At 37.9% G+C, this 17,391-nt stretch overlaps 1 protein-coding gene across 4 annotated transcripts; it reads left to right on the top strand.

The window, feature by feature from the left end:
• Window positions 1-532: 532 nt before the first annotated feature.
• LOC104089975 (uncharacterized) lies at window positions 533-11,628 on the top strand. Of its 4 annotated transcripts, none has more exons than XM_070175175.1 (4): window positions 533-628; window positions 1,317-1,431; window positions 10,371-10,828; window positions 11,472-11,628. In XM_070175175.1, the coding sequence occupies exons 2-3, from the start codon at window positions 1,336-1,338 to the stop codon at window positions 10,821-10,823; spliced, it is 549 nt and encodes a 182-aa protein (XP_070031276.1). In that variant the 5' UTR covers window positions 533-628; window positions 1,317-1,335; the 3' UTR covers window positions 10,824-10,828; window positions 11,472-11,628. The 4 variants fall into 4 exon arrangements, with proteins under 4 accessions (XP_070031276.1, XP_070031274.1, XP_070031275.1 ...); XM_070175173.1 differs by lacking the exon at window positions 11,472-11,628 and adding an exon at window positions 11,147-11,447; XM_070175174.1 differs by lacking the exon at window positions 11,472-11,628 and adding an exon at window positions 11,144-11,447.
• Window positions 11,629-17,391: the final 5,763 nt, after the last annotated feature.

Raw genomic sequence — 17,391 nt, 5'->3', positions numbered from 1 at the left:
GTCAAATACGAAGGGGCAAATGCTTCCTGATCACACACACACACTCTCTCTCGCAAGAACATGCTCATTTTTTAGCAGTAGAGAGACTTTTCAAATCGAATTTCCTATATCTACTTATCTTTCAGAAATATATTATACATTTGCTCATGATCATGATTTAAATAAAAATAAGTCGCCAGGTTATAACAATAAATTTAGTTTTCTAATTGGGAAACATTTAATTATGAACTCTCTTGCTACTGCTTCTTTTTCTTCTTCAAACTTTTGGATTAACATCTGACACATATGATCTGAAATTAAATATACCAAAGTCTAACTTCAGATATCATGTTTGAAGTAAGAAACTCCAGACCTCATGTGTTAAGTTAGAAACTTCAGATCTGTTATTTCTTTCGACTCGACGGAAGTTAATTTTTAGGCGGTTAAAATTTTAAATTTGTTTGGCTATTCTTTAAATAGGGTCCTAAAACGGCTATTTGTGCACTTTCCCTAAGTTGTCTAGGCAATCGGCCCACTTTAGATGGGCCTTTCAGCCCAATCTTCTTCATTAAACATTACAAAACAGAGAGTACAGTTTGACAATTTGAGGAAGAGAGGAGTAAGGGAAACGGTGAAATAGCGGAGAAAGGTAGGATGTTCTTCAGCTGTCTGAAATTCATCGTCAAATCTTTCTTGTATCATGGATTCCTGATGCTTTTTTTTATCTTCAAAGTTTTATCATTTTGATTCATACAAGTTAGGTGGTCGAAAGTCTTTGGTTGGCGAATGTTTGTCAGTTGTTCGATATATTGCTTCAGTGAATGCACCTACTCTTTTTAACTGGTAGTGCATATTAGGGCTATTCTTTTTATTTTTCCCTACGTCCCATTTCATGTAACCTTGAGCATGTAATTTAAGAAATAAATTTTCTTCATATCAGTAGTGATGAAGAAACTATTAAAAATAATCTTTAGAAGTTAGTTTGTTGGAAAACTATGCCACCGGAATTTAAATTTGAATATCAATCAAGTGACTATACCTCCCAAAAATAGGTGGGTTCTGCCACCTAAGTCCTTTGGACACATTAGCTTTGTTCAGACGCCAACTTTAAATTCAAATAGTTAATGAATTTGAAATCTTGTTCATGGAATAACACTCGAAAATGGAATTATTTGTGTTTATGAAAGACTAGGAGTATATTTGTTATTTGTGATGGAGGGAGTATTTTCTGTCGTTTTAGTTGAGTTCTGCTACCATTTGTATGATGTGCATTGCATATCTGTTGTTTGGACAGGACTAGTACCCATGTGAACTAATACCATTGCTTATTTTTAAAGGTCTCTTTCTTATGGGAGTATGCTGAAACTCGTTTCTGAAGCGTTATGTGTGCGAGGAGGCCAGACAATTAGGTCTGTTCTATGTGCGCAAATTAGTGGCTTTCATACTGCAAAGGTAAAATTATTTGTCTTGATCTACTACTTCATGTAGCCTTCCTATTTTTCATATGTGCATAGATAGCTTTGGCAAGAAGGATGAAGGATGTTCTTGCTTCTGGCTGGTTGAGTTGAATGGTTTTCTAGATAAGACATGGGAACTTTAAATTTAAGCTAAAACAATTGCTACTTCTGAGTTTTCTTTTTTTGTTTTATGCAATGGTGTGTTTAACTATTGAGCACCATAAATATAGTCTTTAGGATTGAGTTTTGTGTATGAAGTCAATACGTTATTCTGATGGTGTACATACTAATGCAGAAGAGTGCATCTTTAACTCAGAATGCCACGAATTGTCATACAAATTTCCCTCGGGTAAACCGAACCGGTGAATTGAATTGATATTGGTAGGAATGCCACGAATTATCTGGGAATCAGTATAAAGGGCAGCCCGGTGCACTAAGCTACCGCTGTGCGCGGGGTCCAGGGAAGGGCCGGACCACAAGGGTCTATTGTACGCAGCCTTACCCTACATTTTTGCAAGATGTTGTTTCCCCATCTCGAACCCGTATCTGGGAATCAGTATAATATACTCATTTCCATACAAGGCTTTTAGGAATGAACTTCATCATTTCAGAATATCATTATCACTCGGAGATAAAGGCTTGAATTAGTCTAAGAGTCATTTGTGCTCTAGAGCCCAGACAGTAAAAAGACTTCTGCTTGCTATCAGTTACGGACATTGTTTCTCGTTCCATCCCGAGTTTGTTGATCTAGTTTGGCTTGTGAATATAGTCCAAGATTAAAGGAAATTTAAATTGTTTTAGACTTTGAATGATAGAGTTATGTACAGTTGTGCTTGAAAAATAGTTGGACTAAAGGGGGAATAAGTGTTGAAAGTATTATGACCTAACAGTTTTTAGATACTCATTAAGACATACTGCACTGAAAAGCTGTTCCATATAGTGTCAAATAACTTTGAAAACACTGACAAAAAGAATTCAGTCTATGCTAGAATCATGTGACTGTCAAAAAGGTGAAACTGTGAAAGGTAAATGCTTGACAGTGTTGGACAGTTCTAAGTAATAAGGAAAATTTAGTTTCCCTCATAGTTGCAATAATACCTTGGACATAATGGCCTTTTGAGATAACCACCTATTGTGTTGAGATGAACTCTTATTGTTGATTTCGTCTAGATGGTTTGAGAAATCTATAGTATGCTTATACATACAAATGCTTGTATTATGAATGGATGTGATTGCTTAATGGAAAAGAACAAGCTAATAAAGGAAGAAGGTGTGCATTTTAAGTGTTAACTGTAATGTGATATCATGCAAGGTTGCAGTAAACTAATATTCACAGTAGATGCTAAATTTGAAGTATAGGCAAGTTGGATAGGTGAATGTTGGACTTGAGAGAAACTAGCTTGATAAATGGTTTAACTTTATGTTTGTGTTAGTGTGCTATTGTTATTTTTTCACCTTTGCTTTTGTATAATGAAGCAGACATCCGCAGCATCAGGATACAGGTAAGTTTGGATCTTGTAAAAGGAAGAGATTCTTAGAATGGAACTATGGAAGTACAAATCCTTTAATCTTTTGGCTTGGATCTTCATCAAACCAAAAACGTACCTATACATTAAAGTTCTAAGTCAAGGCCCTAGCTCATTTCTAGCTTGGAATGAAACTCGACGTGATTAAGTGCCTGTGCTTCACTTAAAAAAATAAGGAATGACTCTTTCATCCGAAAAGAAATATATTAATAAGGAATAACTCTTGATAAAGACAGAAAACAAAAAGTTGTTCACTTCATCTATGTAGCACATGCTGTCAGCCCTACTCTAGGATTTGAAGCTTGTGGGTTCAAAATTCTAATTCTTTTAGGTTACTGGGTTCTAAATTAATAATTTGTATATATTCAATAGATTATTTTAGGACAAATACATGGTTAAGACCAAAGCTACTGGGTTCGGCGAACCCGTAGTCGAAGAGCTAGCTCCGCCCCTGGCCCTGCTTACATGTTTGTATACTTATGTCATCCTTGCCATGGTTGCACAGTTGTGATGTTACAAATGTGGCCTTCCGCCTCCTATGTTTGTATATGTGGGCTTGCTGTAACACTGAACACTTCCCTTTTATTTTGTGCACTTTTGAGGAATAAGAGGGATGGAAAAGAGAAGTGGGGAAAATTGTGTTCAAGTATCAAGGGGTTTGGTGCTTTTGTGTGTTAGCACACTATGTTGCTTTGACTCTCCGAAAATGTGGCCGGATACGTGTCGGATCCTCCAAAAGTAGTACATTTTTGAAGGATCTGACACGGGTGCGGCTACATTTCGGAGAGTCCGCGCAACATAGCTAGCACATGATGTTCACAGTTATTGCTTTGCCTCTGTGTTTGTAACATTACAGTACTGATAAAATGTTATTTCATTAGCAAGTATTAAAAAATATACAAGTTCTATTTCATCCGTGTGTTTCCATACCCGCTTACCTGTATATATCTTTTATGGGTATTGTGAGAAGGCACGGGAGAAAATATGTTATTGATATTGGATCAACAATACAATACAAGAGGTCCTTATTTATAGCTATACTATACAAGGGCATAATACTCTTCTACCAATGTGGGACAATACTACACTATATACATGCTGTAAACTAACACTCCCCCTCAAGCAGGTGCATACAAATCATATGTACCGAGCTTGTTACATATATAACCAATACGAGGACCAGTGAGAGACTTGGTGAAAATATCTGCAAGTTGATCATTCGACCTCACAAACTTTGTAGCAATCTCTCCTGAAAGTATCTTTTCTCTGACGAAGTGACAATCAATCTCAATGTGTTTAGTTCTCTCATGGAACACCGGATTTGATGCAATATGAAGGGCAGCTTGATTATCGCACACAAGTTCCATCCGACTGATTTCACCAAATTTCAACTCCTTGAGCAATTGTTTGGTCCAGACTAGCTCACATGTTGCCATAGCCATTACTCGATATTCTGCTTCTGCACTAGACCGAGCAACTACATTCTGTTTCTTGCTCTTCCAGGACACCAAATTTCCTCCTACTAAAACACAATATCCAGACGTAGAACGTCTATCAGAAGGTGATCCTGTCCAATCAGCATCTGAGTATCCAATGATCTGCTCATGACCTCGATCCTCAAAGAGTAACCCTTTGCCTGGAGCCGATTTTATATATATCGAATAATGCGGACAACTGCATCCCAATGACTATCACAGGGAGAATTCATAAACTGACTTACAACACTCACAGGATAAGAAATGTCGGGTCTAGTCACTGTGAGATAATTTAATTTTCCAACTAGCCGCCTATAGCTTGCAGGATCGCTAAGCGGCTCCCTCTGTCCTGGCATAAGTTTAGAATTCGGATCCATCGGAGTGTCAACAGGTCTGCAACCTATCATCACCGTCTCCTCAAGAATGTCTAAAGCATATTTTCTTTGAGAAATAACAATACCTGAGCTAGACTGGGCAACCTCAATACCTAGAAAGTACTTCAATCTGCCTAGATCCTTAGTTTGGAAGTGTTGGAAGAGATGCTGCTTCAGATTGGTAATACCATCATGATCATTGCCAGTAATAACAATATCATCAACATAGACTACCAGATAAATACAGAGACTTGAAGCAGAGTGCCGATAAAACACAGAGTGATCAGCTTCACTACGAATCATGCCAAACTCCTGGATAACCGTGCTGAACTTACCAAACCAGGCTCGAGGAGACTGCTTTAGACCATAAAGTGACCGACGCAAGCGACATACAAGGCCACGAGACTCCCCCTGAGCAACAAAACCAGGTGGTTGCTCCATATAAACCTCATCCTCAAGATCACCGTGAAGAAATGCATTTTTAATGTCCAGCTGATAGAGGGGCCAATGACGAACCGCAGCCATAGATAGAAAAAGGCGGACTGAAGCCACTTTAGCCACGGGAGAGAAGGTATCACTGTAATCGAGCCCAAATATCTGAGTATATCCTTTGACAACAAGACGGGCCTTAAGTCGATCAATCTGTCCATCGGGACCAACTTTGACTGCATAAACCCAACGACAACCAACAGTAGATTTACCTGAGGGAAGAGGAACAAGCTCCCAAGTACCACTTGTATGTAAAGCAGACATCTCGTCACTCATAGCTTGTCGCCATCCTGGATGAGACAACGCTTCACCTGTAGACTTAGTGATGGAAACCAAGGACAAAGAAGATATAAAAGCATAATGGGGAGATGACAGACGATGATAGCTCAAACCGACATAATGAAGATTAGGGTTAAGTGTGGTCCGTATACCTTTCCGAAGTGCAATCGGTGTACTAGGAGCAGGGTCCGCAGCAAGAGCAGGGTCAGGTGCAGGACAAGAACCAGTTGGGCCTGATGGAAGACGCAAACGACGATGATAAGTCAAGAGTGGTGTTCCTGTGGCAGGGGAACTAGGGGGAACAACACTAGACTACTCAACGGTTGGTATGGATGAAACCTCTGTGGTCGAAGGTGGAGGAGGAGCTATAGTAAACTCCTCAAAGGTCGGTATAGGTAAGACCTCAGATATATCATGGTGGTCAGCAGAGGTAAAGAAAGGTTTAGACTCAAAAAATGTGACGTCAGCTGACATAAGGTACCTACGAAGATCTGGAGAATAACAACGATATCCCTTCTGAACACGAGAATAACCAAGGAAGACACACTTGAGAGCACGAGGAGCTAACTTATCTTTCCCAGGGGCTAAGTTATGAACAAAACACGTGCTCCCAAAAACACGAGGTGGAAGAGAGTATAAGGGTGACTGGGGAAACAATACTGAATGCGGAATCTGATTCTTGATGGGAGATGAAGGCATCCGATTAATCAAATAACAAGCTGTGAGAACTGCATCGCCCCAAAAACGCAACGGAACACGAGATTCAATTAGAAGTGTGCGAGCAGTCTCAATAAGGTGCCTATTCTTTCTCTCAGCAACCCCATTTTGCTGAGGGGTATAAGGACAAGATGTCTGATGAATAATTCCCTGAGAAGTCATAAACTGCTGAAATTGAGAAGATAAATATTCTAAGGTATTATCACTGCAAAAAATGCGAATAGAAACACCAAATTGGTTTTTGATTTCAGCACAAAAACTCTGGAATATAGAAAATAACTCAGAACGATCTTTCATTAAGAAAAGCCAAGTACATCTTGAATAATCATCAATGAAACTGACAAAATAACGAAATCCCAAGGATGAACTGACTCTACTAGGACCCCATATATCAGAATGAACTAAGGAGAAGACAGACTCTGCATGACTCTCAACACTACGCGAAAAGGAGGCTCGGGTATGTTTCCCAAGTTGACACGACTCACAATCTATTGTAGACAAACTAGATAAACTAGGCACCATCTTCTGAAGGTTGGATAAACTCGGATGTCCTAAACGTTTGTGGATCTGTAACTAGACATGTTTTGGAAGGACTGAGTGAGTTAAGGCAGTAAAGGCCTTCTGATTCACGTCCTGTACCAATTGTCTGTCCCGTACTGCGGTCCTGCATAATAAAAGAATCGTCAATAAAATATATACCACAATGGAGGGCACGAGTCAAACGACTAACATATGTAAGACTAAAAGGACAGCCAGGGACATAAAGAACGGAATCTAGGGTGATAGAAGACAAGGGATTAGCTTGTCCAACTCCTTTTGCCTTAGTTTGACATCCATTGGCTAAAGTAACAGTGGGAAGAGACTGTGAATATACAATATTTGACAAAAGTGATATATTACCAGAGATGTGATCAGAAGCGCCGGAGTCCATGACCCATGGGCCAAGAGTGCTAGACTGGGAAACACAAGCAAAAGAATTACCAGAAACAGAAGTATCAGTCTGAGCAACTGAGGCTACTTGTGGAGATGTCTGCTTACTTGCTCGATACTGAAGGAGCTCATTATATTCTTCTTTAGATAAAGAAAATCCTTGGTTACCTGGGTTACCTGGAGTCTCTGTCTGAGCAATGTAAGCATTTTTGGGTGGACGACCATGTAAGGAATAACACATTTCACGAGTGTGTCCAAATTTGTGACAATAAGAACACTTGGGTCTAGATCTTCCAAAACGACCTCCTCCTCGTCTATGCTCCATAGTTTAAGATGCCCGAACATCCATTGTCTGGGATGCAAGAACAGTGGAATCAAGTATTTGTGATGAGACCACTGGTGGACTTGGTGCTGCAGCTAGGCGGAGTAATCGAGAGAATAATTCATCAACTGTCGGGACAGACGGACTAGCCAAAATCTGGTCGCGTACTGAATCAAGATCATTAGGAAGTCCAGCGAGGGTAAGAACGAGAAACATCTTTTGTCGCTGCTCTTGTTGTTTTTCCACACTAGCAGAAACTGGCATCAATTTCTCAAATTCCTCCATGACTGCCTGTACTTGACCCAAGTAAGTAGACATATCCAATTCCTGCTTCTTTAAGTTTGTCATCAGTGATATCACATCATAGAAACGAGATATGTCATTAGTGTATAAGGTGCGTGCCTTTGCCCAAACCAAATAACATGTCTGGAATGGACGAAACAAGGGCATCAACTTGGAATCAATAGATCGCCACAAGATGCTACATAACTGAGCATCGATTTTTGCCCAAAGTGCTATTGCCTTTTCATCTCCATCGCTAGACTGTTTGATTAGATGATCTTGAACACCTTGACCTCTACACCATAACTCGACAGATGAAGCCCAAGCTAAGTAGTTTGAACCTCCGATTAAAGGTTCCGAGGTAATAATAGCACTAGAGCTTCCAGAACTCATGTTTCTAGACCCAAAAGCATCAAATCCCAAAGACATTGTTTCAAATTATTACCAAATAGGAGAAAGAATCAACTGTAATCCAATAAAACAGTGTACGGAAACACAGAAACAGAATACTGAAAAACTGTAGCTGCCGGAATCTACTGTAGCTGTCGGAATAGTACTGTAGCTGCCGGAAAAAACTCAAAGTTGTCGGAATGAAATGAAAACAGTAGGGGTAGGATCGGAATTACCAGGCGACCCAACTGTTCTGAAGGAAGATTTTCAAAAAATGGCCGGAAGTGGTCGTACGCGCCGGCGCGTGAGCTCACGCACGTGAGCTTCTAGTGGCGCGTGGAGGCGCGTGAGGAGGCTGCTGTCGGAGTTTTTCACTGGGGTTTGGTCGCCGGACAGTGACGACTCTTGTGGTAGTGTTGGATTTTGCACAACACTGACAGAAATGAAGCAGATAGAAAACAGCCTTAAAAAATACTGATTTTTCTTTCCCGGAATCGCTGGAATTTATGCACAGCGATTTCTCTTTCCCGGAATCGCTGGAATTTATGCACAGCGATAAGTCTCTCACAATTGCTCTGATACCATATGAGAAGGCACGAGAGAAATATGTTATTGATATTGAATCAACAATACAATACAAGAGGTCCTTATTTATAGCTATACTATACAAGGGCATACTACTCTTCTACCAATGTGAGACAATACTACACTATATACATGCTGTAAACTAACAGGTATTACGCTTGACATATGTGTATACTACAATCAATGTTAATCTGTATCAGGATTAATATCTCGGTAAAAGGTCAAAAATATCCCTCCACTATGCAAAAAGGATCATTTATACCCTCCGTTATACTATTTGTCCACCATTTCCCCCGACGTTATAAAAGTGGTGTAAAAATACCCCTCCTCCGTTAGGACCCTCCACCATGGCAATATATCCTAAGTGGCCTGACATTTTGTTGAAGTGGATATCATGTGGCACCTCATCCCAGTCCCATTCTTAAGACCACCTTTATTTTTCATTCACCACCTTCATTGACAAACACCTTGAACACAGTCCATTCCCACTCAATATCTGTCAACTCATGTTCCCTTAAAAATTTCTTTTGAAATTGGCAGAATATATATTTTCAAGACATTCTGAAAACTTAGTTAATATGTTCTCCTTAGGCCTAAAAAGAAAAGTGAATATGTTCTCCTAATGCCATCAAGAGTAAACGGGGTTAATTCTTGAACAACCAACGATATCCAGCTTAACTTTTCTTCCATAATATAAACTAATACTTATCAGTAAGTTATTAGAAATAAATCGAAAATAGGCAGAGCAACAGGATTTTTTTTAAAACGGGAGAAGTAAAAGAAAAGGACTTTTGCTAGGAGAAATATCAAAAAAGCAAAATGAGGGACACCATGTCCGAACACCGGAGAATGTTGGAAATTTTTGGAGGCCCTACTGTCTTCAACTTCACAGATGCTTTCAAAATTTTCTGTGATAGAGACAATCAATCATAAACTCGTGTCCAACTTAATCAGTAACATAATCATCATCTACTATTATCTTATTAAGGTGGAAGTTTAGTTTTGAGTCTTGAGGAACTTTACCATAGGTCAACAATGAGAAAGTGAGCTTGTGATTTTATTTATCCGAAAGACTAAATTGACCAAGAAACCAAGAAGAATTTTTGGGACAAATTAGTAAAATTGGGCATGAAAAATTAAATACCTCTAAAAATTAGCTAAGATCTTACTTTCACATCTATACATTTGTTTTTGGGTGGTGATTGGATGGAGGGAGGAATGGTGGTAGAAGAACAAGAAGAGAGGGGAGGGGGTAAAATGGGGTTGGGACTGTGAGGTGGGATGCCATGTAGCATCCACTTCAGAGAAATGCCAGTCCACGTGGGAGGGTAGTTGCCATGGTGGATGGTTCTACCAGAGGAGGGATATTTTTGCACCACTTTTATAATGTTTATAATGTCGGGGGTAATGGTGGACCAATAGTATAACAGATGGTATAAATGATCCTTTTTTGCATAGTAGAGGAGGTATTTTTGACCCTTTACCGTTTATATCTTATTAGAAAGATACACCCAGATATTCTTGAAACATAGCTCCCTGAATAATTTTGTTGCTTCATTTGACAGCCTTGTTTAGCACCTAGAAGCTTTTTTGGTGTAGAAGATTTCCTTGATGATGACAATAGCCGGCCATACACTTACCAGAAGGGAAAAAAGTCCAAGAACCCAAACAAGCATGTTTCTTTCAAGCAACGGACCGTAGCTTACATGGAACCATTCACCCTTGATGTTTTCATATCGAAGCGCTTTGTTTCAGCCTCTATCACCCATAGAGTTACATGCAAACAGGTTGCAGTAGCTGGTACAAACTCCAAAGACATAAAGGCAGTGCTCAAATCACGAAGTGATATTCCTGCGTGCTTGTCTGTAGGACAGATTTTGGCTGACAGGGCCAGAGAGGCTGATGTATACACTGCTTCTTATACTCCTAGAGACAGAGACAAGTTTGAAGGAAAAATTAGAGCAGTTGTTCAGTCCCTCATTGATAATGGTATTGACATCAAAGTTTATCTTGACTGAAAAAGGTATTGTTTACCCGTTGTATCCACTTATATTCAACTGCCTCAAAGTTAAGAATTTCCAGTCTACTTAGTATTTCTTCTAGTGTTTGATTTTCACAGACGCCCCTCATTGTGGTGAAGACTTGCTCACTAACTTTTATTTGATTGATTCAATCAACTTACACCATCTTTACTAAAGAAGACTATTAGACTAAGTATTCCAAAGTCTTAACGTGGATCCTAATATCCTATTAAGGCTTTGAATGCTCCAATCTTGCTGGTTATACCCGGATAGCATTCTCATTGTACATTTTCATCTTTTTATTCCCCGGTCATCAGCAGAAGCTCCGGGGCAAACGAGCTAGGGAGCAACATCAGAGGCTTACTAGTGCATCCCCATGCCAATGCCATGTATGTAACTACCGATACAACTGTGCGGCTACGTCCATGACAATTGAGCTTGATTTTGAAGGATGAAGTGTAGTTAAGTTTACACATTTGTGTGCCCCCGTCTGTTTCTTTTATGACAAAATTTGACAGTAAGTTATTACTAGCATGTAAAATTCTGAGGGGTTGTGGGGTACTTGGTATGTAAAAATTTTATCAGGAAGAATGGGGTTCTATCTATTTCCTTGTTTAGTGATTCTGCTCTCATTTTAAATGACAGTATTGGACTGAACTTGCTGTAAGTGTTAGTTTGAAACAAGTCATCTAACTTTGAAAGATCAGCAAGGAAAACCCCCAGGTGAGCGCCAAAACTTGCATATGGACCATACTCGATTCAGCTTCAAGGGGAAGCGAATGTAACCAAAAAAAGAAGGAAATATTGTGAGTATCAATGACAAGACACGAGTAAGAATGTGTGGATCGTAATGAGTAATGCTCTGCTAGTGAAATCGGTCCATTGACATCGATAATTGTTCCAACTAAGGCCGAGCACTCTTCTCGAATCTTTGGATGCACTCTCGTTTTAAGTAGTTGAAATCTCTGTGTGGAAAAGTTAGTATAATGTGGATGAGCTATATTTCATCTAATGTTCAGTCTTCATACAAAACATGGTGTCTTCAGTCTTTCAAAGAATTTGTATTGGAAAAAGATTCAGTCAAGTATTATTACCTCAAGTAATGTTCAATATCCAGGTAGATTCATGCCATGCGGACCATAAAATGATTAATGGCTGAGATTCATTGAACTTTATACAAATAAAAGAACTTAAATGGCAAAAGTTTGTCTAACTCCACCGTTAAAAATTAACCCAAGTTTATTACTTATCTTTTTTTCTTTTTCTTTTTCTTTTAATACATCAAAATATGTCTCTTACTTTTAGCAAAATAAAGCGCAGTATTCAACTTTTACTTTTACCTAATCCAACTTCATGAAATATTTGCAAGATTGCAAAAGTTCCAAATGAGTGTAGGTCATAATGACTTGTACTGATGCTAAAGAATGTTTACGAAACTGTTTATAGGAAAATAAGATAAAAATCCTCTACTTCCAATCAAGTTTACTAAAATCAATACTTCAGTATATCGAATATCCAAAAAAAAAGTCAACATAAAATAAAACCGGCATAGATCATAATGTATTGTTATCTTGGAACTTTTGAGATCCTTGACTCTCGAAAAGGTTTGCCTGCAAGAAGTAAACAATTTTGAAATATTAATAGCTAATTTTTACATTAAAAATAAAAACTTCATCTAATAGGTACCTGATCATGAAAAAGCGAAGAAGACTTTGTGCATGTGCAAAAGTATTAAAACTAAAAAGTTCCTGCACAAATATAAATAATGAAGTTAATTGAAAGCGAAATTATAAGCTTAACTTAGATTAAAATAAATTGTTATATTACCGTTAGCATTTGAGTAAAGCTAGGGTATGGCAACGAAAGAGAAAACTCTGAACTGTGGGATAAGCTAGCACAAGCCATAGTCTAAGAGGCACTTAAATCAGAATTCTAAAAAATATTTCCCTTATTGGATCCTACCAATTAATAAAAACATTAGTGTAATTGCTTAAATATTATAAGAAATGATATATATGAGATACTCTAATAGTTGAAAAATAAAATGTGACATACTTGATTGAAACATTTTTCATCATCACATAGAGCTCTTTAATCGACTCTCAGTCCATCCTGGTTAGCGGAACTTGACTTGTTTCCTCGAGCTTTCTTGCGATTTGCGTTCACCTCGAGGGAAGTTTTGATCCTCTTTTTATAGCGTTTCCCATCTTTCTTTTTAAATTTTTTTTGGCTCGTGTGAGGATATTTATGTTATTATTTTCTTCTGGTAAATCCCTTGTTGAACCACTAGTACAAAGAAATGGAGTTGTTGCCTCTGTAATTTGCTTCAATTTTGAACTTAACTTATTTGCACATGCTATTGCTACCTTATAGTCGTCATCTGTTTCAGAAGCTTTTGCTACCATTCTAACAAATATAGGACAAAGAACTCTATAACGATTCATAGTAATCAATTTCGTATCCTTCATCTCCACATTGCTTATAGATTGGGAGATATAAGCTTCCAAAGTCAACCCTGTGCAACAGAAATTTCTGTGATGCACACTGCTAGGCAAAATAACTGCAGTACCAGACTTCAGTTAGTCGATCATAATTTTCTGTAAAAATATCCAAATGATGTATGGTTTACATTTCTGAAAACTAGACTCAAAGGGATACAACTTTTATTTTTGAAGCATCTCCAAATTTCTTATAGATTATGAGATATAAGCTTCCAAAATCAGCCATGTGCAATAGAAATTTCTGCGATGCACACTGCAGTAGCAAAAAAAACCAGTAATTAAAAATGGCTAGAAATGGTCTGAAACCACTCCGAAATGCACCCGAGCCCCTCGGGACTCCGTCCGAACATACCAACAAGTCTCAAAACATATTACGGACCTACTCGAGGTCTCAAATCACACATAACAACGGCGAAACTACAAATCGCGCGTCGATTCGAACTTGTGAGTTTATGAAATTTTTAATTCTATAACTCGCGCCGAAACACGTCAAATCAATTCGGAATGAACTCAAATTTGGCGTACAAGTCCAAATGACATAACAAAGCTACTAAAACTTCTGGATTCATAATCCAAACTTGATATCATCAAAGTCAACTTTCGGTGAAACATATAAATTCAAGCTTTATAAAATCAAGCCTTTTATTTTCTTTTTCAAAAACTAACGGAAAGTGTGCCTACGCACCTCGGAATAACTTTAAATTTTGTACACAAGTCATAAATATTGTTACGAAGCTGATCAAACTCTCGGAATCCAAATCGGGACCCAGTATCAACAAAAATCCAATTATGGCCAATTTAGAAATTCTTTAAACCTTTAAATTTCTAGTTTTCGTCAAATGACGAAAATTCTTTGACGAAAATTCGAGCTATGGACTTTCAAATTTGATTCCGGGCATACGCCCAAATCCCAAATCACGATACGGACCCATCGGGACAGTCAAAATATTAATCCGTGTCCGTTTGCTCAAAATATTGACCGAAATCAATTTAAGTGAGTTTTAAAGCACTATTTCACATTTTTATCAATTTTTCACATAAAGGCTTTCCAAAAAAATATATGGACTGTGCACGCAAGTCGAGAAATACTGAATGGTACTATTCGAGATCTCAGAGCATAGAATTGAATGTTAAATTTAAAGATGACCTATCGGGTTATCACACTTCTTCAGGAGTATTTTCACACATTCTTTTCCCAAAATTCTCAACTATACTCAATAAAAAGAAAGAAATCAAACTTAAAATACTACGGAGTTCTGAACAATGATTCAAACGTAAAAAAGGTACAAACTTATTACCATCATCATAAATTAAATAATCATAATGAAACTTTCTTGTATTTGCAGCTTGTCAGATTAGGCGTATGAATGAAAACATATAATATTAGATCAGACAAATATCAATTAATCAAACTTAAAATAAAAAACACAATTTGTGATGACCCAAAATGTCATCTTTAAATTTAATAAGTATTTCTGTGTTCTAATACCTCGAAAAGTACTAATTATCATTCCTCGACTTGCGTGCACAATCCATAAATTTTTTCGAAAATTTTTTATATGAAAAATGGATTAAAATGTGAAATAGAGCCTTAAAACTCAATTGAGTTGACTTTGGTCAACATTTTGAGCAAACGAACCCGGATCAATGTTTTGACAGTTTCGATAGGTCCGTATCGTGATTTGGGACACCCGAAATATAATTTGGAGGTCCCTAGCTCAAGTTATGACCATTTAACGGAAACTAATAATTTAAAGGCTAAAGATTTCAAGTTTGACCACGGGGTTGACTTTTTGATATCGGAGCCGGAATCCGATTCTGGAAATTTGAATAGCTCCATTATGTCATTTAGGACTTGTGTGCCAAATTTGAAGTCATTCCGAATTCATTTAATATGTTTTGGCACGAGATTTGCAAATGGAAAAGTTTAAAACTCAAAGTTCGAATCGGGGTGTGAATTGTAATTTCAGCGTTGTTTGACGTGATTTTCGACCCCGAGTAAGTCTGTATTATGTTACAGGACTTGTTGGTATATTCGGGCGGGGTTCCCAAGTACTCCGAGTGTGACTCGAATCGAAATCGGAACAAGAATTGGACTTAAGCAAAATCTAAAATTTTTCCTTCTATTGTAATCGCACCTGCGGATTTTTGACCGCAGGAGCGAGCTCGCAAAAGGGAGCCTTCCATCGCAAAAGCGGCCTGGGCAGGTTGGGCAAAGGTCCGCAGGTACGGAAACTTGCACGCACCCGCGCGTCCGCAGAAGCGAACTTGACAATCGCAGAAGCGGAAGGCAGCGCAGGTGCGCATTTGTCCTCCGCAGATGCGAGGCCTCGCCTGGCAGCCCCATTTCGCAGATACGAGATTGCATGTGCGAGCCCAGGCACAACAGGTGCGAAAATGTCTGGGCAGTGTATATATCAAAGAGTCCGATATTTTTACTCATTTTGGTCATTTTGAGCTCGGTTAAGGCGAAGTTTTGAGAGGTTTTTCACGATTTCGAACTGGGTAAGTGTTCTATAACCAAAAGTGATTATATTTCACGAATCCATGTCTATATTCATCATTTATTTCGAATTTAGATGGAAGAAATTGGAATTTTTGTAAAACTTTCCAAAAACGAAAAATTTAGATTTGAAGGTCCATTTGACATCGGAATTGGATAATTTTTGTATGGTTGAACTCGTAGCGGAACGGGTGTTCGAATTTCGCAAGTTTTTTTATGATTTGAGACGTGGATCCCACTATCGAATATTTAAATGAATTTCGGATTTTTATTCAAAAAATAATAAATTCATATGGAATTAATTCATATGATTCGTATTGAGTATATCGAATTGTTTGTGAATAGATTTGAAGCTTTTGGAGACAAATTTAAAAGGAAAAGCTGTGGTCGAGTAATTGATTGGAATTTGCAAAGTGAGGTAAGTATCGTGGTTAACCTTGACTTGAGGGAATAGAAACCTTAAATTATTTGTTATGTGAAATGCATGTGAACGACGTATAGGCGAGGTGACGAGTGTCTATACGTCGTCAAATTAATTATTTGCCTGCTTAATTGAAAAATTATAAATTATTTTAAATCATGAATTAATTATTATAATAATTATTTCTCTCCTATTCTTTGTCAAATATTAATTCTTGAATTCATGCATTAATTGTTACATGCTATTTGAATTATGTGTCTTAATTGTTATTTGACATTTAGCATATTAAATATTAAACTGCCTATTTTCTCCCTGATTTCCATAATAATTTGCTATTTGTCATTGTTTGTTTCATAATTAAATTATAATTATTGTATGCTTGTTGTCTTATAATTTTATATTAATTATTGCATTTATTTGGAAAATTTCTTCTATAAGAATTGGTAAATGGATATATTGGAGGATCGAGTTGCACGCCGCAACAGAATTGATTGAAATGGATATATTGGAAGATCGGGTTGCACGCCGCAACAGACTTATTAAAAAAGTCCATAGTGGAGGATCGAGTTGCACGCCGCAACAGACTTATTAAAAGTCAATATTTGGAGGATCGGATTGCACGCCGCAATAGACTTATTTAAAAGTCAATATATATACTTGATTAAAAATAATTATATGAGAGGATTGAAAATAAATATATTGTGAGAGCGGGTTGCACGCTGCAACAGAATTGAATGTGAATATATTGGGAGAGCGTGTTGTACGCTGCAACAGAATTGATGAAAATGAAAATTGGTTATAACTGCTGAATTGGCTTCATTTATTATAAATGAGTTACCTGATTTATCTCTATTATTGTTGTTGTTACTAATATTGCGTACAGGTAATGTAAGTGACCCGCCTTAGCCTCGTCACTACTTCGTCGAGGTTAGGCTCAGCACTTACCAGTGTATGGGGTCGGATGTACTGATACTACACTCTGCACTTCTTGTGCAGATTTCGGAGTTGGTCCCAGTGGCGTACTATAGACTTGCTCAAATTTCAGCTATTCAGAGAAGACTTGAGGTATAACTGCACGACGTCCGCAGTTCTGAAGTCCCCGTCAACTTCACTTTAGCTGGATTATTCACTATATTTCAG

The sequence above is a fragment of the Nicotiana tomentosiformis genome, chromosome 5 (assembly GCF_000390325.3).
Source record: "Nicotiana tomentosiformis chromosome 5, ASM39032v3, whole genome shotgun sequence".
NCBI classification, from domain to species: Eukaryota; Viridiplantae; Streptophyta; class Magnoliopsida; order Solanales; family Solanaceae; genus Nicotiana; species Nicotiana tomentosiformis.
Note: the sequence above shows the minus strand (reverse complement) of the source record. Positions and strands in the feature narration are given on the sequence as shown.

Coding starts and splice junctions, on each gene's coding strand:
- LOC104089975 (XM_070175175.1), top strand. CDS start 1,336: ATGCTGAAACTCGTTTCTGAAGCGTTATGTGTGCGAGGAGGCCAGACA. Junction 1,432..10,370: donor GTGGCTTTCATACTGCAAAG/GTAAAATTATTT, acceptor TTCATTTGACAG/CCTTGTTTAGCACCTAGAAG.